Genomic DNA, 22760 nt, shown 5'->3' on the forward strand with positions numbered 1-22760 from the left:
TTACTGTTTTTACCTGTACTACATCAATGCACTCTGTACTAACTCAATGTAACTGCACTGTAATGAATTGACCTGTACGATCGGTTTGTAAGACAAGCTTTTCACTGTACCTCAGTACAAGTGACAATAGTAAACCAATACCAATATGGACCCCCTCCCCCACCAGATCCCTCTGCTCCTTCACACAACCCAGAATTCTGCCATTAACTTTGTACTCTGCCTTTGAGTTTGTCCATCCAAAGTATAGCACCTCACACTTCTCCCGATTGAACTCCATCTGCCACTTCTCAGCCCAGCTCTGCATCCTATCAATGTCCCTCTGCAATCTTTGACAATACTCTGTACTATCCACACCACCACGATCCTTGGTGTCGTCTGCAAACTTGCTAACCCACCCTTCTACCCCCTCTTCCAAGTCATTAGTAAAAATCACGAAAAGCAGATGTCTCAGAACAGATCCTTGTGGGACACTGCTAGTCACAGCCCTCCAATCTGAATTCACTCCCTCCACCACAACCCTCTGCTTTCTACAGGCAAGCCAATTCTGAATCCACATGGCCAAGCTTCCCTGGATCCCATACCCTCTGACCTTCTGAAGAAGCCTACCATGTGGAATCTTGTCAAATGCCTTAGTAAAATCCATGTAGACCACATCTACTGCACTACCCTCAATCTGTCTGGTCACCTCCTCAAAGAACCCTATCAGGCTTGTGAGACACGATCTGCCCTTCAAAGCTATGCTGGCTGTCCCTAATCAGACCATGATTCTCTAGATGCCCATAGATCCTATCTCTAAGAATCTTTACCAACAGCTTGCCCACCACTGACGCAAGGCTCACTGGTCTATAATTCCCTGAACTATTTATACTACTTTTTTTTGAATAAGGGGACAACATCTGCCATCCTCCAATACCATTCCCGTGGACAACGAGGACTCAAAGATCCTAGTCAAAGGTTCAACAATCTCCTCCCCTCGCCTCACAGAGCACCTGAGGAATATTCTGTCAGTTTCTGGGGACTTATAGACAATAGGAGCAGAAGTAGACCATTCGGCCCTTCGAGTCTACACCACCATTTTGAGATCATGGCTGATCCTCAACAATCAATATCCTGTTCCTGCCTTGTCCCCATATCCCTTGATTCCCCTATGTATAAGAAACCTATCTAGCTCCTTCTTGAAAGTGCCCAGAGAATTGGCCTCCACTGCCCTGAGGCAGTGCATGCCACAAATTCACAACCCTCTGGGAGAAGTTTTTCCTCACCTCTGTCCTAAATGGCCTAGCCCTTATTCTTAAATCATGCCCCCTGGTCCTGGACTTCCCCAACATCTGGAACATATTTTCTGTCTATCTTGTCCAATCCCTTAATAATCCTGTATGTTTCAATCAGATCCCCTTTCAATCTTCTCAATTCCAGCGTGTACAATCCCAGTCTCTCCAACCTCTCAGCATAAGACAGTCCCGACCTCCCCGGAATTAACCTCGTAAACCTACGCTGCACGCCCTCTATAGCCAGGATATCCTTCCTTAACCCTGGAGACCAAAACTGTACACAATACTCCAGGAGTGGTCTCACCAGGGCCCTGTACAAATGCAAAAGAATCTCTTTGCTTTTGTACTCAATTTCTCTTGTAATATAGATGTTCTATACATCTGTCCTAATATTTTCTAAGTTCCAACACATCCTCTTGATATTAAGATGCTCTCGAACATTAGCCTTACCAACACTGTCCTCAGTGTCAAGGCCCCTCTCCTTTGTGAATACTGAAAAGTATTCATTGAGGAACTCATCCACTTCCACAGCTTCCAGGCACATTTTCCCACCTGTGTCTAATTGGTCCTACCTTTCCTCCTGTCATCCTTCATCATTCTGTCATCATTTAGGATTGATTGAAGAGAAATTTCTTTATGCAGAGGATGGTGAATCTTGGTAGTTTTCTCATCCAGGCAGTCATGGAGTCTCAATCATTGAGTTCATTCAAAATAGTGATTGATAGATTGCTGGATGTTAAGGGAATCAAGGGATTTGGGATAGTGAAGGTAAGTTTTAAGGTGATTGGACCAAGGTATAAGGGGGATGTCAGAGGTATGTTTTTTTTGCAGAGTGGTGGGTGTGTGGAATGTCCTGTCGGCAGAGGTTGTGGGGGCAGATACATTAGGGACCTTTAAGAGACTCTTAGATAGCCCTCCATTTCTCTTATTCATGTGGCTATGTGGGAGGAAGAGTTACATAGATATTAGAGCAAGGTAAAATGTCAGCCCAACATCATGGGCTGAAGGGCCTGTACTGTGCTGTAATGTCCTATGTTCTATAAGAGGCTCTTAGATAGGCACATCAATATGCAGAATGGAGGGATATGAACCATGTGTGGGCAGAATGGATTAGTGTATTTCAGTGTCATGAGCTTAATTAGTTTGGCACATTATGGGCTGAAGGGCCTGTTCTTGTGCTGTTCTACAAGATGTGTCTTGATGAATAGCAGAGTGTACTCAAAGGGCCAAATGGTCTACTTCAGCTCCTATTTGCTACGTTCTCATTGGTGACTATGTTTTCAGCCACTTAGAGCCGTTTAATTTTTGGATTTTATACAAAGCAGTTATGTTGAGAATTTTGGCTCTCCCACCACTGGCTCTGGAATAATATTAAATTAAAATTAAATTTTATTTACAGCATGGTAACAGGCCCTTCTGGCCCAACGAGTCCGCGCTGCCCATTTTAAACCCAAATTAACCTACCTGTATGTCTTTGCAATGTGGGAGGAAACCAGAGCACCTGGAGGAAACCCACACAGACATGGGAGAACATACAAACTCCTTATAGACAGCGATGGGAATTGAACCCCGATCGCTGGCGCTGTAATAGTGTCATGCTAACCGCAATGCTACCGTGCCGCCCAGGAGAATGTTACTATTTGTTTAATGTTATTGCCTTTCAGGGGGAAGAAGTATGAGAAATTACACATTGCAGTGTTCACCGATCTGAGCAGTCCTTTCAGTTCCGACCAGTTGGATGTCATTATAGACAACATGAAAAGAGCTGGAATCACACTGCAATTCTTGTGAGTGCGAATCCCCATTCATTTCAGCTCTAGGGTAGGCTTGATCCTTGTCAAGATTGGTCTAGAACTTAATGGAAAGTGAAAGGCAATATGCTTAGTATTTGTGAACATTCCACATTCTTCACTAGTCTCTCTCAAGGTCAGAGGAAAAATCTTGTCAGGCCCTGGGGATTTAGCTACCTTTATTCGCTGTAAAGCATCAAGTACCTCCTCCTTTTTAATCTCTATATGTTCCATGACACTAGTGCTCGTTTCCCTTCCTTCCATATCCACGATGCCAGTTTCATGAGTAAATACTGATACAAAAAAAACTGTGCAAGACCTCCCCCATCTCCTGAGGCTCCACACATACGACCACTCTGATCTTCTAGGGGACCAATTCTGTCTCTTACTATCCTTTTGCTCTTAATATACCTGTAGAAACCCTTTGGGTTTACCTTCACATTATCTGCCAAAGCAGCCTCATGTCTTTTTGCCTCCCTGATTTCCTTTTAGTATTTTCTTACATTTCCTATACTCTTCAAGTACCTCATCTGTTCCTAGTTGCCTATACCTGCTATACACCTCTTTCTTAACCAGCTCACCAATATCCCTTGAAAACCAAGGTTCCCTATGCTTGTTACCCTTTCCTTTAATCCTGACAGGAACATACAAACTCTGCACTCTCAATTTCATCTTTGAAGGCTTTCCATTTACTGAGCACATCCTTGCCAGAAAATAACTTATCCCAATCCACCCTACCTAGATCCTTTCTCATTTTCACAAAATTTGCCTTTCTCCAATTTAGAACCTCCACTCGAGGACCAGACCTATCCTTATCCATAATTATCTTGAAACTAATTGCATTATGGTCACTGGACCCAAAATGCTCACCTACACATACCTGTCACCTGACCTGCCTTGTTCCCTAATAGGAGATCGAGTATTGCATTGTCTCTCATTGGTACCTCTATATTGATTTAGAAAACCTTCCTGAACACATTTGACAAATTCCAAGCCATCCAGCCCTTTCACAGTGTGGGAGTCCTAGTCAATATGTGGAAAGTTAAAATCCCCAACTATTACAACTTCCTGTTTCTTACATCGGTCTGCTATCTCCCTACAGATTTGTTCCTCCAATCTCTGATTATTGGGCAGTCTATAATACAACCCTATTAGTGTGGCCACACCTTTGCTGTTGTTCAGCTCCACCCATATGGCCTCTGTAGATGAGCCCTCTGGGCTGTCCTGTCTACACACAGCTGTGATCTGTTCCCTGACCAGTAATGCCACTCCTCCCCCTTTCATCCCTCCCCCACTATCTCATCTGAAACAATGGAAGCCCGGAACATTAAGCTGCCAGTCCTGCCCCTCCTTCAACCATGTCTCACTAATAACAATATCATAATCCCACATGCCAATCCACGCCCCAAGCTCATCTGCCTTACCTACGATACTCCTTGCATTGAAATAGATGCACCCGAGAACATTACTATCATGTACAAACCTTTGATTTCTGTCCATACCTGCAGACCTCACACGATCATTTTCCTCCTCACTTTCTTCTCCAACACTCTGGTTACCCTCCCCCATGCAAATCTAGTTTAAACCCACCAGAGCAGCACTAGCAAACCTACCTGCAAGTATGTTAGTCCCCTTCCAGTTCAGGTGTAAACCGTCCCTTCGGAACAGATCCCACCTTCCCTGGAACAAAGCCCAATTATCCAGAAACCTGAAGCCCTCCCTTCTGCACCAACTCCTTAGCCACGTATTTAGCTGCATGATCCTCCTATTTCTAGCCTCACTAGCACGTGGCACTGGTAGCAATCCTGAGATTGCAGCCTTGGAGGTCCTGTCCTTCAACTTTGCACCTAATTCTCTAAACTCTTTGCAGGACCTCCTCCCTTTCCCTATCCACATTATTGGACCACGACATCTGGCTGCTCACCCTCCCTCCTGAGAATATCGAGAACTCGATCTGAGATATCACGGACCCTGGCACCAGGGAGGCAACAGACCATCCGGGATTCTCGATCTCCCACAGAATCTCCTATCTGTCCCCCTAACTATCGAATCCCCTATCACTACTGCTCTCCTCTTTACCTTCCCTCCCATCTGAGATGAGGATCCCGCCTCAGTGCCAGAGACTCGACCACTACAACTTGTTCCTGGTAGGTCGTCCCCACCAGCAGTATCCAGAACAGTATACTTACTGTTGATGGGAATGGCCACAGGGGTGCTCTGCTCCTTCTGCCTAATCCCCTTCCCTTTCCTAACAGTCACCCAGCTACCTGCCTCCTGACTTTTAGGTGTAACTATCTCCTTGAAACTCCTATCTATGTCTGCCTCTACCTCCCGAATGATCTGAAGTTCATCCAGTTCCAGTTCCCTAACACGGTTTGCCAGGAGCTGCAGCTGGATGCACCTTTTACAGGTGTAGTCATCAGGGATGAGCATCCTGTCCCTAACTTCCCACATATTGTATTCGGAGTACACAACTGCCCTAGCTGCTGCCTTCATTGCCCAATCCGACTTTAATTAGCTTAAAGGAACTTACCAGCCTTACCTCTCAGGATGCTAGCTCTTCCTCAGCCTCTGCTCGCCAAAGCCTCTTGAGCCCAAGCCTCAAGGCTCCACTCCTACCCTGAGCCACTCACACACTGGCCATTCCTCTTAGTTACCCCTCCTGATATTCTACTTAAATATTTATCACAGATAACAGGTAATCTTACTTTTGCCTACCTACCAGCTACTCACCTACCTTACCCCTTTTTGCCGAAGCCCCTTGAGCCAAAGCCCAGAACACTCTGCTCCCACTCACTCCACTGCCCACTCTGACGCTGCCACTCTATAGGCGGTTGGCTTTTTAAACTGCCCACGCCGTTCCTGCGCAGTCCAGCCCCCACTCGACCACTAAAAACTTTTAAAACACTTATAAAAAAAATACTAACCCTAGTAAAAACTAAGCCTTATACTTATAATGCATGATAAAGAGATGGCAGAGGAACTCAATGAGTATTTTGCAACAGTCTTCACTGTGGAGGACATCAGCAATATACCAGTTAGTCAGGGGTCTCAAGGAATGGAACTGAGTTAAGATTACTAGAGAGAAGGTGCTAGGAAAACTAAATGGACTAAAGACTGATTAGTCTCCCGGACCAGATGAGGTGCATCCCCGGGTTCTGAAGGAGGTGGCTTTAGAGATAGTGGAGACACTGGTGATAATTTTCCAGGAATTGATAGACTCCGGCATGGATCCGGAGGACTGGAGGGTTGCAAATGTAGTTCCGCTGTATAAGAAAGGTGGGAAGGAAATTACAGACCTATTAGTCTGATGTTGGTGGTGGGAAAGTTATTAGAATCAATCCTCAAGGATGAGGCTATGGAATACCTAGAGGTGCAAGGCAAGATAGGTCCAAGCCAACATGGTTTCATGAAGGGAAGATCCTGCTTGACCAACCTATTGGAGTTTTTTTTGAAGAAATCACAGGTAGGGTGGGTAAGGGAGAGGCGGTAGATGTTGTGTATTTAGACTTTCAAAAGGCCTTCGACAAGGTGCCGCACAAGAGACTGATTAATAAGATGAGAGGTCATGGAATTACAAGTAGGATAACAGAATGGGCAGAGCATTGGCTGGTTGGCAGAAAGCAAAGGGTGGGAATAAAAGGATCCTGTTCTGATTGGCTACTGGTTACTAGTGGTGTTCTGCAGGGGTCGGTGTTGGGGCCACTTCTTTTTACCCTGTACATTAACGATTTGGATGGTGGAGTAAATGGTTTTGGGGCTAAGTTTACAGATGACACGAAGATAGGTGGAGGAGTAGAGAGTATTGAGACAGGAAGGTTGCAGAGAGACCTAGATAGTTTAGGAGAATGGGCAAGGAAATGGCAGATGAGATTCAATGTTGAGAAATGTGCAGTTGTACACTTTGGAAACAGAAATAAACGGGCAGATTATTATCTAGAAGGGGAGAAAATTCAAAGTACAAAGGGACTTGGGGGGTACTCGTGCAGGACACCCTAAATGTTAACCACCAGGTTGGATCGGTGGTAAAGAAAGCGAATGCTATGTTGGCATTCATTTTGAGAGGTATAGTGTATAAAAGTAAGGAAGTGTTGATGAGGCTCTACGGCACACTAGTGAGGCCTCATTTGGAATACTGTGTACAGTTTTGAGCCCCATATCTTAGGAAGAATGTGCTGATGTTGGAGAGGGTTCAGAGGAAATTTAAGAGGATGATTCCTGGAATGAAAGGGCTTACATATGATGAGTGTTTGTCGGCTCTTGGACTGTACTCACTGGAGTACAGAAGAATGAGAGGGGACTTCCTAGAAACATTTAAAATGTTGCAAGGACTAGACAGAGTAGATGTGGCCAAGCTGTTTCCCTTGGTGGGAGTCCAGGACCAGAGGGCACAATCTTAGAATTAGAGGGTACAGGATTAAAACAGAAGAAATTTCTTTAGCCAGAGGGTAGTGAATTTATTGAATTCCTTGCCACGTACAGCAGTGGAGGCTAGATCATTGGGGGCGTTTGAGGAGATAGATAGATAGATATCTAAGTAGTAAAGGTATCAAGGGATATGGGGAAAAGGCCAGAAAATGGGGTTAGAATAGTTTTTTTCCTCTCATTGACCCCCCCCCCCATTTCTCTTTTCCCCCCCTTTTCTTTGGAGCAGACTCGATGGGCTGAATGGCCTACTTCTGCTCCCTTGTCTTGTGATTGCATGCCCACAAGTTCGAAACCCGTATGTCTTTTGGAATGTGGGAGGAAACTGGAGTACCCGAAGGAAACACGCGCAGACACGGAGAGAATGTACAAACTCCTTACAGACAGTGGCCGGAATTGAACCTGGGTCGTTGCCGCTGTAATAGCATTATGCTAACTGCTACACATAATATTCAACATTACTTTCAATGATTAGCATATTAACATTGCACTCAAGTGACCAGAATACCTGAGAAATTCAGTTGTCAGAAATATTGGGGGAGAAATTAGTTTTTGGTTTTGGCCAGATAGGTCACTACCTGGAGAACACAGGACACTACAGCACAGTGTAAGCCCTTCAGCCCACAATGTTGTGCCGACATTTTATCCTGCTCTAAGATATATCTAACCCTTCTCTCCCACTTAGCCCCCTGTTTTTCTCTTATCATTCATCTGTCTGAGACTCTTAAATGTCCCTAATATATCTGCCCCCACAACCTCTGCCAGCAGTGTGTTCCATGCACCCACCACTAAAAAACTTACCCCTGATATCCCCCTTATACTTTCCTCCAATCACCTTGAAATTATGTCCCCTAGTGTTAGCTGTTGTCACCCTGGGAAAAAGTCTGACTGTACACTCAATCGACACCTCTTATCATCTTGTATGCCTCTCATCCTCTCTCCAAAGAGAAAAGCCCAAGCTCGCTCAACCTATCCTCATAAGACATGCTCTCCAATCCAGGCAACCTCCTGGTAAATCTCCTGTGCACCCTCTCTAAAGCTTCCACATCCTTTCTGTAAGGAGGCGACCAGAACTGAGCACAATACTCCAAGTGTGGTCTGACCAGAGTTCTATAGAGCTGCAGCATCATCTCGCAGCTCTTGAAGGCCAACACTCTAGACACCTTAACAACCCTATGGACCTGCGTTGCAATCTTGAAGGATCTATGGACGTGGACCTCAAGATCCCTCTGTTCCTCCACACTGCTAAGAGTCCTGCCATTAACATTGAATTTGAAGGCAATACAATCTCCCCAAGTGTATCACTTCACACTTATCCAGGTTGAACTCCATCTGCCACTTCTCAGCCCAGCTCTGCATTCTGTCAATATCCTGTCGTAATCTACAGCTACCTTCTGCACTCTCCACAAAACCGCCAACCTTTGTATCATCAGAAAACTTACTAACCCACCATTCCACATCCTCATCTAAGTAATTTATAAAAATCACAAAGAGCAGGAGTCCCAGAACAGATCCCTGCAGAACACCACTGGTCACCGGCTGCCAGGCAGAATATGCTCCATCTACCACCACCTTCTGTCTTCTATGAGCAAGCCAATTCTGAATCCACACAGCCAAGTTTCCCTGGATCCCATGCCTCCTGACTTTCTGAATAAGCCTTCCATGAGGAACCTTATCACATGCCTTACTAAAATCCATGTACACCACATCCACTGCTCTACCTTCAATGTGCTTTGTCACATCCTCAAAGAATTCAATCAGGCTTGAGGCACAACCTGCCCCTCACAAAGCTATGCTGACTGTCCCTAATCAGCCTATGCTTCTCTAAATGCCCATAAATCCTGTCTAAGAATCTTCTCTAGTAATTTACCCACCACTGACATAAGACTCACTGGTCTGTAATTCCCAGGGTTATCCCTACTTCCTTTCGTAAACAAAGGAACGACATTTGCAACTCTCCAATCATCTTGCATTACTCCTGTGGCCAGTGAGGATGCAAAGATAGTCACCAAAGGCACAGCAATCTCTTCCCTTAGCTTCCCGTAATAACCTTGGATATATCCCGTACGACCCTGGTGACTTATCTATCCTAATGTTTTTCAATAGTTCCAGCACATTCTCTTTCCTCACAGCGACATGCTGTAGCATATCAGTCTGTCGTATGCCATCCCTCACAAATGTCAAGGTCTCTCTGGTGAGTACAGAAGCAAAGTATTAAGGACCTGCCCTACCTCTTCCAAGTTCAGGCACATGTTTTCTCTTCTATCCCTGATTGGTCCTACCCTCACTCTAGGCATCCTCTTATTCTTCACGTGTAGAATGCCTTTAGGTTTTCCTTGATCCTACTTGCCAATGACTTATCATGCCCCCTTCTAGCTCTAAGTCCATTCTTAAGCTCCCTCCTGGCTCCAGAGTACTGTCTGAACCATGCTTTCTGAACCTTGGGTAAGCTTCTTTCTTCCCCTTGACAAGATATTCTATGTCTTGTGTCAACCACTGTTCCTTCACTCTACCGTCCTTACCCTGCCTCAATGAGACAAACCTATCCAGATCCCCATGCAAGTATTCCTTAAACAACCTCCACATTTCTGCTGTGCATTTGCCCAAGAACATCTGTTCCCACTTTAGGCTCCAAAGTTCCTGCCGAATAGGATCATAATTCCCCCTCCCCTAGTTAAATACTTCCCCATATTGTCTGCTCCTATCCCACTCCAAGGCTACTGTAAAGGTCAAGGTGTTATGGTCACTATCTCCAAAATGCTCTCCCACCAAGAAATCTGAAACCTGATCAGGCTCATTGCCTAGTACCAGGTCCAGTATTGCCTCTCCTCTAGTCGGCCTGTCCACATACCGTCATGAATCCTTCCAAGAGCACAGAACAAACTCCGTCCCGTCTATCCCCTTTACTCTAAGGTGGTGCCAGTCAATATCAGGGAAGTTGAAATCACAGATGACAACCCTGGTATCTTTGCACCTCTCCAAAATCTGCCTCCCGATCTGCTCCTCAGCATCTGCGCTACTACTGGGGGAAGGTCTGTAGAATACTCCCAATAGTGATTGCTCCCTTCCTGTTTCTGACTTCCTCCTACACTGACTCAGTGGATGATTCCTCCAGGACATCCTCCCTTTCTACAGCTGTGACACTGTCCCTGATCAGCAAAGCCACTCCCCCACCTCTTACCTCCATCCCTTTTGAAACATTGAAACCCTGGAATATGCAGCAGCCATTCCTGCCCTGGTGACAGCCAAGTCTCTGTAATGGCCACCATGTCATAGTTCCATGTACTTACCCACGCTTTAAGTTCATCACCCTTGTTCCTGATATTTCTTGCATTGAAGTAGACACTTCAGCCCATCCAACTGACTGCAATTTTGCCCTTTCAAATGCCTATCCTTCTTCAGTCTTTCTACACTCTGCATCTACTTGTACAGTAAATGAACCAAGCTCTGACCTATCACCCTGGTTTCCATCCCCGTCAAACTAGTTTAAACCCTCCCCAATGGTTCCAGCAAACCTGCACGCAAGAATATTGGTCCTCCTCCAGTTCAGGTGTAACCCATCCCTTTTGTACAGATCATACCTTCCCCAGAAGAGATCCCAATGATCAACAAATCTGAAACCCTGCCCCCTGCACCAGTTTCTCTGGCACGTGGCACAGGCAGCAATCCAGAGATTACTACCATTGAGGTCCTGCTTTTCTGCTTCCTATCTAACTCCCTATATTCCCTCTTCAGGACCTCATCTCTTTTCCTACCTATATCATTGGTACCAATATGTACCACGACCTCCGGTTGTTCACCCTCCCCCTTCAGAATGCTGTGGACCTGATCAGAGACATCCCTGACCCTGGCACCAGGGAGGCAACATAGCATCCAGGAGTCTCTTTCATGTCCACAGAATCTCCTGTCTGCCCCCCTTACTATGGAATCCCCCATCACTACTGCTCTCCTCTTCTCCCCCTTCCATTGTGCACCACACAACCAGGCTTAGTGTCAGAGACGTGGTCACTGTGGCTTTCCCCTGGTAGGGAAATTTGATCCAAATTTCAGAAGTCAGGCACAAGTAGTGGTAGATGCTTCCCATCAATTTGACACTAATGACCTAATTACTCCCCCAACGTGCTGTATCATTTCTTGGTCATTTTAAAATGCAGTATATGGTAGATTTTTTTTTTAAAAACTTCTTCACTGGGAGTAATTATTCCTACAATAACATGAAGGCACTTTTTCTTCTGGTTTCATTGCTAACCTTGTTATGAATACAGATTGAGATCTACACAAACATTGTCACATTTAATCAAAAAGGTCTTTCGAGATTTCAATATTTGGGGGTGTAGTAAAAGGGCAACATTCCATAAATGTTACCATACCACACTACAATATGAACTGACACATTATGTACAAGACTGAAATTCTTTCAAAGTGAAACGACCGTCTTCAGTGAGGGAGTGCAACACTTCAATGAAAGAAAATAATGTGCAAAATATGTTGATGAAAATGTCAGCTAGAAAGTTGGGCAGAGCAATGACCTTAAGACATTTACATTAACGATTTGGAAGAGGGGACCGAGTGTAGTGCATCTTAAGTTTGTTGGTGACACTAAATTGAGTGGAAAAGCAAATTGTGCAGAGGATGTGGAGAGTCTGCAGAGAGATAGATAGGTTAAGTGAGTGGGCAAGGGTCTGGCAGATGGAGTACAATGTTGGTAAAGGCAAGGTCATCCACTTTGAAAGGAAAAATAGAAGATCCGATTATTATTTAAATGGTGAAAGATTGCAGCATGCTGTTGTGTAGGGGGACTTGAGAATGATTGTGAATAAATTGCAAAGGGTTGGTTTGCAGGTGCAACAGGTTATCAAGGTGGCAAATGGAATGTTGGCCTTCATTGCTAGAAGGATTGAATTTCAGATTAGGGAGGTTATGCTGCAATTGTACAGGGTACTGGTGATGCTGCTCCTGGAGTTGTGTGTGCAGTTCTGGTCTCCTTACTTGAGGAAAGATATACTGGCTTTGGTGGCCCTGCAGTGGAGGTTCACCAGATTGATTCCAGAGATGAAGGGGTTAGTATATGAGGAGAAAGTGAGTTATCTGGGACTATACTTGCTGGAATTCAGAGAATGAGAGGGGATCTTATTAGAAAGATCAGGATGAGGGTAGACCTGAGAGGTATACAAGATGAGAGGTATTGATTGGGTAGATAGTCAGAGGCTTTTCCCCAGGGCTGAAATGGTGGACACAAGAGGACATAGGTTTAAGGTGCTGATTCGTAGGTATAGAGGAGATGTCAGGGGTAACTTTTTTTTAAACTCAGTGGTGAGTGTGTGGAATAGGCTGCCGGCAACAGTGGTGGAGGCGGATACGATAGGGTCTTTTAAGACACTGTTAGATAGGTACATGGAGTTGAGAAAACTAGAGGGCTATGGGTAAGCCTAGTAATTTCTAGGGTAGGGACATGTTCGGCACAGCTTTGTGGGCCAAAGGGCCTGAATTGTGCTGTAGCTTTTCTATGTTCTATACATAAAATTATGAAAGGGATAGATAAGGTAGGGGCAGGAAGGTTGTTTCCACTGGTAGGTGAGATTAGAACTGGGGGACATGGCCTCAAGATTTGGGGAATAGATTTAAGACAGATGAGGAGAAACTCCATTATGAGAGGAGTGAATCTGTGGAATTCTTTGCTCAGTGAAGCAGTAGAGGCTACCTCAAAATATGTTTAAGACAGTTAGAATTTTGCATGGTAGGGGAAATTAAGGGTTGTGGGGAAAAGGCAGATAGGTGGACCCAGGTCCACAGCTAGATCAGCCATGATCTTACTGATGGCCTACTCCTGTTCTTTTTTCTTAAGTTGTCAGAGCAGAATTAAGCCGTTAGGCCCATTGTGTCTACTCCACCATTCAATCATGTGGATTTTTTTTTTAAACCCCATTCTCCTTCCATGTAGACAACATGCACAGCTCCACCTTCATCAATCACCCTCGTCACCTTGTCAAAAAAACTCAAGTTAGTAAGGCACAACTTGCCCTGCACCAAGCCATGTTGACTGCCCTTAATTAGGCCATAGTTTTCCAATGCTCATAAATCCTATCCTTAAGTATTCCCTCCAGTAACTTCCCTACCACAGACATGAGACTCACCAGTCTATAGTGACCAGGATCATCCCAGTTTCCTTTCTTGAATAATGGAACAATATTAGCTACTCACCAGTCCTCTGGAACCTCATCTATGGCTAGAGAGGACACAAGGCTATTGGTCAAGGCCCCAGCAATAATGTGGGGACATCCACATTAATGCTTTTAAAGGAGGTAGTGTCAGGTCTCTTAATCTCAAAATGCCCAAGCATATTAGCATGCTCCACACTGATCTCTGTAGCCTCCATGTTCTTCTCCTTGGTAAGTACTGATGCAAAGTACTCAAGGACTTCATCCACCACCTCTGCTTCCAAGCATGTGTTCCCTCTAACCTTGAGTGGTCCTACCCTCTCCCTGTTTATCCTCTTGCTCTTGATGTACAATGGCATGCAAAAGTTTGGACACCCCAGTCAAAATTTCTGTTACTGTGAATAGCTAAGTGAGTAAAAGATGACCTGATTTCCAAAAGGCATAAAGTTAAAAATGACACATTTCTTTAATATTTTAAGCAAGATTAATTTCCATTGTCACAAACCAGCAACAAAAGAAACACACTGAGCATGATTCAGTGTTAAAAACTATTTTATTAATCACTACTTATGATAATACGTAAAATAAAAATGTTAGTATGTTAGAATTCAAAAATGTTAAACCTCGAACGTTAACCCCAAAACTAAACTCTTCGTGTGTGTGTGTGAGACAAAGTCCAAAACTCCCAGTTCCTGAATGGTTCTTAAAGTTCAGTTCCGCAAGCCATAAGGTGTAACATGAGCAAGGGCTTCTTCAACAACCACCGTTGTCTGAAGATAAGATGTAGATGTAGAAAAACATAGAGAGAGTACATACGAAATCCAAATGTTCCACGATGGAACCCAAACGACACTTCAGTGTTTACTCGGTAGTGACTTCCTCACCCCGAAAAGCATCCGAACCGTGGTCGTCCACACACAAATACCTGTTTCCTTCTACAGGTCAGCAACAAAGTGAACTCCACCGGATTACTTCCAACTTCCATACATGGATTTCAGTGGCAAACACAGTTATTGTTTCTCATCCATCGATAGAGAAAACAAGCAGGCTGGTGTCTCTCTCCCTTCTCTCTCCTTCTTCTGACTTCTTCAACAACGTCATTACGTCCTTTATCTTCTATTGACGTAAGCACGCCCCACACACACACTCTTTATCTTAAAGGGACTTTCACCGAGTCCATAACACCATCTTTTCCTTTTTTGTTATTTTGACACTGTAAAAGGGCCCCAAGCAAAAGTTTGGGTACCCTGCATGGTCAGTACTTAGTAATATCTCCTTTGGCAACTATCACAGCTTGTAAACACTCTGTAGCCAGCTAAGAGTCTTTCAATTCTTGTTTGGGGGATTTTCACCCCGTTCTTCCTTGCAAAAGGCTTCTAGTTCTGAGAGATTCTCAGGCTCTTTCATGCACTGCTCTGAGGTCTATCCACAGATTTGCGATGATTTTTAGGTTGTGGGACTGAGGCCCATGGTAAAACCTTCAGCTTGTGGCTCTTGAGGTAGTCCATTGTGGATTGAGGTGTTTAGGATCATTATGCTGTTGTAGAAGCCATCCTTTTCATCAGCTTTTTTTTTAAAAAACAGACTGATGTTTGCTTCCAGAATTTGCTGGTATTTAATTGAATTCATTCTTCCCTCTACCAGTGAGATGTTCCCTGTGCCACTGGCTGCAACACAAACCCAAAGCATGATCGATCCACCCCCATGCTTAACAGTTGGAGAGGTATTCTTTTCATGAAATTCTGCACCCTTTTCTCTCCAAACTTTCCTGTGTCCTCACCACAAAATTCAGTGTCAGAAGTTTACAAAGGAACATCTAAACAAGCCTGATGCATTTTAGAAACAAGTCCTGTGGACTGATGAAGTTAAAATAGAGTGTTTTGGCCAATGAGCAAAGGTATGTTTGGAGAAAAAAGGGTGCAGAATTTCATGAAAAGAACACCTCTCCAACTGTTAAGCATGGGGGTGGATTGATCATGCTTTGGGTTTGTGTTGCAGCCAGTGGCACAGGGAACATTTCACTGGTAGAGGGAAGGATGAATTCAATTAAATACCAAGCAAATTCTGGAAGCAAACATCACAGTCTGTAAAAAGGCTGAAGATGAAAGAGGAGGGCTTCTACAAGATAACAATCCTAAACACACCTCAAAATCCACAATGGACTACCTCAAGAGGCACAAGCTGTAGGTTTTTCCATGGCCCTCAGTCCCCCAGCCTAAACATCATTGGAAATCTGTGGACAGACCTCAAAAGAACAGTGCATGCAAGATGGCCCAAGAATCTCACAGAACTAGAAGCCTTTTGCAAGAATGGGTGAAAATCCCTCAAACAAGAATTGAGACTCAGCTGGCTACAGAGTGTTTACAAGCTGTGATACTTGCCAAAGGGTGACACTAAGTACTGACCATGCAGGGTGCCCAAACTTTTGCTTGGGCCCTTTTCCTTTATTTTGAAACTGTAGAAGAGGGAAATAAAGTAAATCTTGTTTAAAATATTAAAGAAGTGTCATCTTTAACTTTATACCTTTTGGAAATCAGGTCATCTTTTACTCACTTAGCTACTCACAGTTTTGACCAGGAGTGCCCAAACTTTTGCATGCCACTGTATGTCTAGAATGCCTTGGGATTCTTTGATCCTTCTTGCCAAGGACTTTTCATGGCCCTTCCTGGCTTTCCTAATTCCCTTTATTTTCCTTTCTGGCTTCTTTGTAATCTTCAAGTGCTCTGTTTGATCTTAACTTTGAGCTTTACATAACTTTTCCTTTTTCCTGAGTAAATTCATGACATCAGAAGTTCTCTTACTCTGCCACTCTTGTCCTTCCTACAGGAAGAAACCTGTCCTGTACTCCGTAGTTGGTCTTTAAACACCCTCCACATGTCAGATGTGGACTTGCCCAAAAACAGCTGTTCCCAATTAATTTTCTAGTTCCTGCCTAATACACCTGTAATTTGTCCTGCTCCAATTTAATACTCCCTCAAGATCCATACTTATCCTGATCTATATCTATCTTAAAACTTGAGTTGTGGTCACTGTTCTCCCACTGAAAGGTCGGTCAGCTTGGCCTGTTACTCAACACCAGGTCTTGTATGGCCCCACCTCTTGTTGAACTATCAACAAATTGATTTAAGAAACTGTCCTGGATGCACCAAACAAACTCTGCCCTCTAAACCTCTTGTACTAAGGAGGTCCCAGTTTATACAAGGGAAGTTGAAGTCCCCCCACGACAACAATTAGTTTTACACCTTTCCCCAATGTCCCGGTGGCTATTGGGGGTGGGGGGGGGGTGTTACGAACCAGCAGCAAAAGAAATACACTGAGTCATGATTCAGAGTTAAAACTACTAATAACTACTTATGATAATAAGAAAAATAAAAGTAAAAATGTTAAACCTTGAACATTAACCCCAAAACTAAACTCGTCATGTGTGTGTGGCAAAGTCCCAAACTCCAAGTTCAGGAATGGTTCTTAAAGTTCAGTTCCACAAGCCATAAGGTGAAACATGAGGAAAGGTTTCAACAACCACCATTGTCTGAAGATAAAGTGTAGATGTAGAGAACAGAGTAATTACAAAATCCAAATGTTCCACAATGGAACCCAAATGACACCTCAGTGTTTACTTGGTAGTGACTTCCTCACCCCAAAAAGCATCTGAATCGTGGTTGTCCACACAAATACCCATTTCCTTCTACAGGTCAGCAACAAAGTGAACTCCACCAGATTACTCCCAATAATCCATATGTGGATTGTAGTGACAGTTATTGTTTCTCATCCATCAATAGAACTAGCAGGCTGGTGTCTCTCTTTTCTCTCTCCCCTGACTGACTTCAACAATGTCATTAAGTCCTTTATCTTCTGTTGATGTAGAAACATAGAAAAACTACAGCACAATTCAGGCCCTTCAGCCCACAAAGCTGTGCTGAACATGTCCCTACCCTAGAAGTTACTAGGCTTACCCATAACCCTCTATTTTACTCAGCTCCATGTTCCTATCTAACAGGATCTTGAAAGACCCTATTGTATCAGCCTCCACCACCATTTCTGGCAGCCCATTCCACGCACTCACCACTGAGTAGAAAAAAAACTTACCCTTGATATCTCTATATCTGCTCCCCAGCACCTTAAACCTATGTCCTCTTGTGGCCACCAATTTAGCTCTGGGGAAAAAGCCTCCATCTACCCTATCAATACCTCTCATCATCTTATATACCTCTATCAGGTCCCCCCTCATCCTCCAAAGGCCGAGCTCCCTCAACCTGCTTTCATAAGGTATGCTCCGCATTCCACGCAGCATCCTTGTAAATCTCCTCTGCACACTCTGTGGCTTCCACATCTTTCCTGTAGTGAGGTGACCAGAACTGAGCACAATACCCAGGTCTGACCAGGGACCTATATAGCTGCAATAATACCTCTCAGCTCCTGAATTCAATTCCCCGATTGATGAAGGACAATACACCATATGCCTTCTTAACCAGAGTCAACCTGCGCAGCCGCTTTGAGCGTCCTATGGACTTGGACCAAGATCCCTCTGATCCTCCACACTGCCAAGAGTCCTACCATTAAGACTATATTCTGTCAACATATTTGACCTACCAAAGTGAACCACTTCACACTTATCTGGGTTGAACTGCATCTGCCACTTCTCAGCCCAGCTTTGCATCCTATCTATGTCCCTCTAACTTCTGACAGCCCTCCAAACTATCCACAACACCCCCAACCTTCATGTCATCTGCAAACTTACTAACCCACCCCTCCACTTCCTCATCCAGGTCATTTATATAAAAAAACCAAAGAGCAAGGGTCCCAGTACAGATCCCTGAGGTACACCACTGGTCACTGACCTCCACTCAGAATATGACCCTTCAACAACCACTTTGCCTTCTGTGGGCCACCCAGTTCTGGATCCACATTGCAAAGTCCCCTTGGATCCCATGTCTCCTCACCTTCTCCATAAGCCTTGCATGGGATACCTTATCAAACACTTTGCTGAAATCCATATACACTACATCTACTGCTCTCCCTTCATTGAAACTTTTTTTGAGAATGTGACTAAGCACATCAATCAGTGTAAGCACGCCGCTATGCTTTATCTTAGAGACATTTACCCAGTCCATAACAGGGGTCTGTAGTATATTCCCATCAGTGATTGCATTTTTCTTTTTTTGAGTTCTACTCATTTTGACTCTGGATGAGCCTTCCATTATGTGCCCTCTGATTGCAGCTGTGATATTGTCCCTGATTGGTAGTGCAGCTTATGTCTGTTATGGCCACAATGTCATATTTCCATGTACTGATCCATGCTCTATGTTCGTCACCCTTACCCATAATACTCCAAGCATTCAAGTACACACACTTCAACCTGTGTCCTATCATGTCTATTACTTTGCTCCTGCCTGTAACTGGAGGTAACTGGTGCCTAGGAACTAGAGGTCACAGGCATAAAATGAAGAGAAAGAATTAATAGTGAAAAGAGAACTTGTGTTTGTTTGAACTGGAAGACACTATCTGCAGATGTGCTGGAGGAAGATTCCATTGTAGTTTAAGATGGAATTTTGAAAAATATATTATACAATGAGATGGACTATGACTTCATGATCTACCTTGCTGTGACCTTGCACCTTATTGCACTGCACTTTCTGTAGCTGTGACACTTTACTGTACTGTTACTGTTTTTACCTGTACTACATCAATACACTCTGTACTAACTCAATGTAACTGCACTGTGTAATGAATTGACCTGTACAATCGGTTTGTAAGACAAGCTTTTCACTGTACCACAGTACAAGTGACAATAGTAAACCAATATGCAAGACCATGGAGAAGGGGTTGGGCTTGGATGGTGGCTCACTAACATAACTAGTAAGTTATTGTGTTAGTGAGCCACTGCATACATGATAGGACAAATGGCCTCCTATGCAGATACCATTCCATTATTCTACAAAGTTTCTTCTAACACCTCTGTCCGCAGCTTGCCCTTTGCACTGGATGCGACTGGCATGAGAGATAGTGGAGATACTGCAGAAAGACGAAGCAATATTTCACAAGGGAAAGGTCTAACTGCACAACAGAAAGAAGGAATAAGAATGGTGAGGAGAGTTATGCTGTCTTTGGATGAAGGAGGACTAGATGAAGTCTTCACATTCAGGTGAGAAAATCACAAATGGACATGAAGATGACTGATGCTTTGATCAGGGAAGAAATAGTTCCTTGTTTAGAGAAGCTAAATGCAATCAAACCAAGCCAGTGTGGTTTCATGAAAATATTTGTTAAATATGCTGGAATTCTTTGAGAATATAACAAGCAGATTCAATAGAGGGGAACCTGTAGATACAGTGTATTGTATTGGATTTCCAGAAGGCAATTGATGTGCCATGTAAAGGGCTGGTGCACAAAGGCTCAAGTTATAGCAGGAATTATGTTAATATGAATTTAAAAAGTAACCCACAATTCAGCAGGTCAGAGATCTTATGGAAAGGGAGACATTTAATGTTTTAGGTAAAGGATCCTTCATCAGATCAATATAGATAGGAGACTGAAGACTGTAGAAAATGGAGTCTGAATATGGAACTTTTCATACTGGAAAGATGCCCAAGGATCAATTTATAGACCTCATCTACTTATTATATTGACTTAAATGAGGGGGCAGACTACAAGGTATCCAAGTTTATTGATAACATGAAAAATAGGAGGGAGGGCATGCTGCAATATGGATAATTGGATTCTGCAACACCACATTGATAGATTGAGCGAGTTCATGAAAACTTGGCAAATGGAGTTTAATGTGGGAAAAATGTGAAGTCATGCACTTTGGTTGGAGGAATCAAAAGGCAGAGCATTACCCAAATTGACTCAGGAAACCTTCCTGGACATTTATCAAATTCCACCCCATCCATACCCTCACTCTGGGTGGCTTAGTCAATACCAGGGAAATTAAAATCTCCCACTAATACAATTCTATTATTCTGACAACTGAGCAATTTCTCTACACACCTGCTCCAAGTTCCTGCTACTTTTGGGGGATCAATAATACTGCCCCACTAGAGTGACACTCCCCTTCTTGTTTCCAAGTTCTACTCACATGGCCTCACTGGACTGTCCCAAGAATGTCATCTCTAAACACCGCTATTCCATCCTCACTTATCAAAATGGCAACACTCCCCTCCTCACTTACCTTTACCTCTGTCACTACTGCATTCTGGAACACTGAGCAGCTAGTCCTGCCCTTCTCTCAGCCATCTTTCTGTTATGGCTATGACATCCCAGTCCCCAGAGCTAATCCATGCTCTGAGTTTGTCCACCTTACTTGTTAAACCTCATGCATTGAAATAAATGCAGTTTTATGCAAGTCAGTTTAGTTTTGCAAGCCATCCATACAAATCATTTCAAAATGCAAGTACATTTAGGCAGTACAAGGGAAAAGCAATAACAAAATGCAAAGTATAGTGTTATAATTACAGGGAAAGTGAAGTGCAGGTCTTAATGCAGGCCTTTTATAAAAGTGCAGATAGAGCAGGGGTCCCAGAACAGATCCCTGTGGAACATCACTGGTCACTGACCTCCAGGCAGAATACATTCCATCTCCTACCACCCTCTGTCTCCTATGGGTGAGCCAATTCTGAATCCACACAGCCAAGTTTCCCTGGATCCCATGCCTCCTGACTTTCTGAATAAGCCTTCCATGAGGAACCTTATCACATGCCTTACTAAAATCCATGTATACCACATCAACTGCTCTACCTTCACCAAATGAGCTTTGTCACATCCTCAAGGAATTCAATCAGGCTTGTGAGGCACAACCTGCCTCAAAGCCATACTGACTGTCCCTAATCAGCCTGTGCTTCTCCAAATGCCCATAAATCCTGTCTAAGAATCTTCTCTAGTAATTTGCCCACCACTGAAGTAAGACTCACTGGTCTGTAATTACCAGGGTTATCCCTACTTCCTTAAAAAGAGGAAGGAACAACATTTGCCACCCTCCAATCATCTGGCACTACTCCTGTGGCCAGTGAGGATGCAAAGATCAAAGGTGCAGCAATCTCTTCAAGCTTCCCATAATAACCTTGGATATATCTTGTCTGGCCCTGGTGACATATCTATCCTAATGTTTTTCAATAGTTCCAGCACATCCCCTTTCCTCACATCAACATGCCCTAGCATATCAGTCTGTCATACACCATCCCTCAAATGTCAAGGTCTCTCTCTCTCTCTGGTGAATACAGAAGTATTCATTAAGGACCTGCCCTACCTCTTCCAACTTCAGGTACATGTTTCCTCTTCTAACCCTGAAGAGTCCTACCCTCACTCTAGTCATCCTCTTATCCTTCACATGTGTAGAATGCCTTTGGGTTTCCCTTGATCCTACTCACCAAGGACTTCTCATGACCCCCTTCTAGCTCTCCTTAGTCCATTCTTAAACTCCCTCCTGGCTACCTTGTACTTCTCCAGAGCCCTGTCTGATCTTTGCTTTCTAAAGCATAGGTAAGCTTCTTTTTCCCTCTTGAAGAGATAATCTACACCTCACGTCAACCACTGTTCCTTCACTCTACCATCCTTACCCTGCCTCAATGGGACAAACATAACCAGAGCCCCGTGCAAGTATTCCTTCAACAACCTCCACATTTCCACTGTGCACTTCCCCAAGAACATCTGTTCCCAATTTACACTCCCAAGTTCCTGCCTAATAGCATCATAGTTCTCCCTCCCCAGTTAAATACATCCCCATTTCATCTGCTCCTATCCCTCTCCAAGGCTATGGTAAAGGTCAAGGAGTTATGGTCACCATCTCCAAAATGCTCTCCCACCAGGAGATCTGAAACCTGGTCAGGCTCATTGCCTAGTACCAGGTCCAAAATGGCCTCTCCTCTCGTCAGCCTGTCCACATACTGTGTCAGAAATCCTTCCTATACACACCAAACAAACTCTATCCCATCTATTCCCTTTACACTAAGGAGGTGCCAATCAATATTAGGGAAGTTGAAATCACCCATGACAACAACCCTGTTATTTTTGCACCTCTAAAATCTGCCACCCATTGTCTCCTCAGCATCTCTGCTGCTACTGGGGGGGTGGGGGGTTCTGTAGAATACTCCCAATAGAGTGATCGCACCCTTTCTATTTCT

At 44.0% G+C, this 22760-nt stretch overlaps 1 protein-coding gene across 5 annotated transcripts in view; it reads left to right on the forward strand.

Annotated features, from left to right (window-relative positions):
* Positions 1-22760, forward strand: part of xrcc5 (X-ray repair complementing defective repair in Chinese hamster cells 5) — a 197203-nt gene that overhangs the window by 54274 nt on the left and 120169 nt on the right. For 3 of the 5 annotated variants that reach the window (XM_052025903.1, XM_052025894.1, XM_052025875.1), the window contains 2 exons: positions 2936-3058; positions 19610-19786. In XM_052025903.1, the coding sequence (XP_051881863.1) occupies positions 2936-3058; positions 19610-19786 (300 nt within the window). The remainder of the gene's footprint in view (positions 1-2935; positions 3059-19609; positions 19787-22760) is intronic. The other 2 variants (XM_052025913.1, XM_052025886.1) reach the window with 1 other exon arrangement.

The sequence above is a fragment of the Pristis pectinata genome, chromosome 1, assembly GCF_009764475.1.
Source record: "Pristis pectinata isolate sPriPec2 chromosome 1, sPriPec2.1.pri, whole genome shotgun sequence".
Classification (NCBI taxonomy): Eukaryota; Metazoa; Chordata; class Chondrichthyes; order Rhinopristiformes; family Pristidae; genus Pristis; species Pristis pectinata.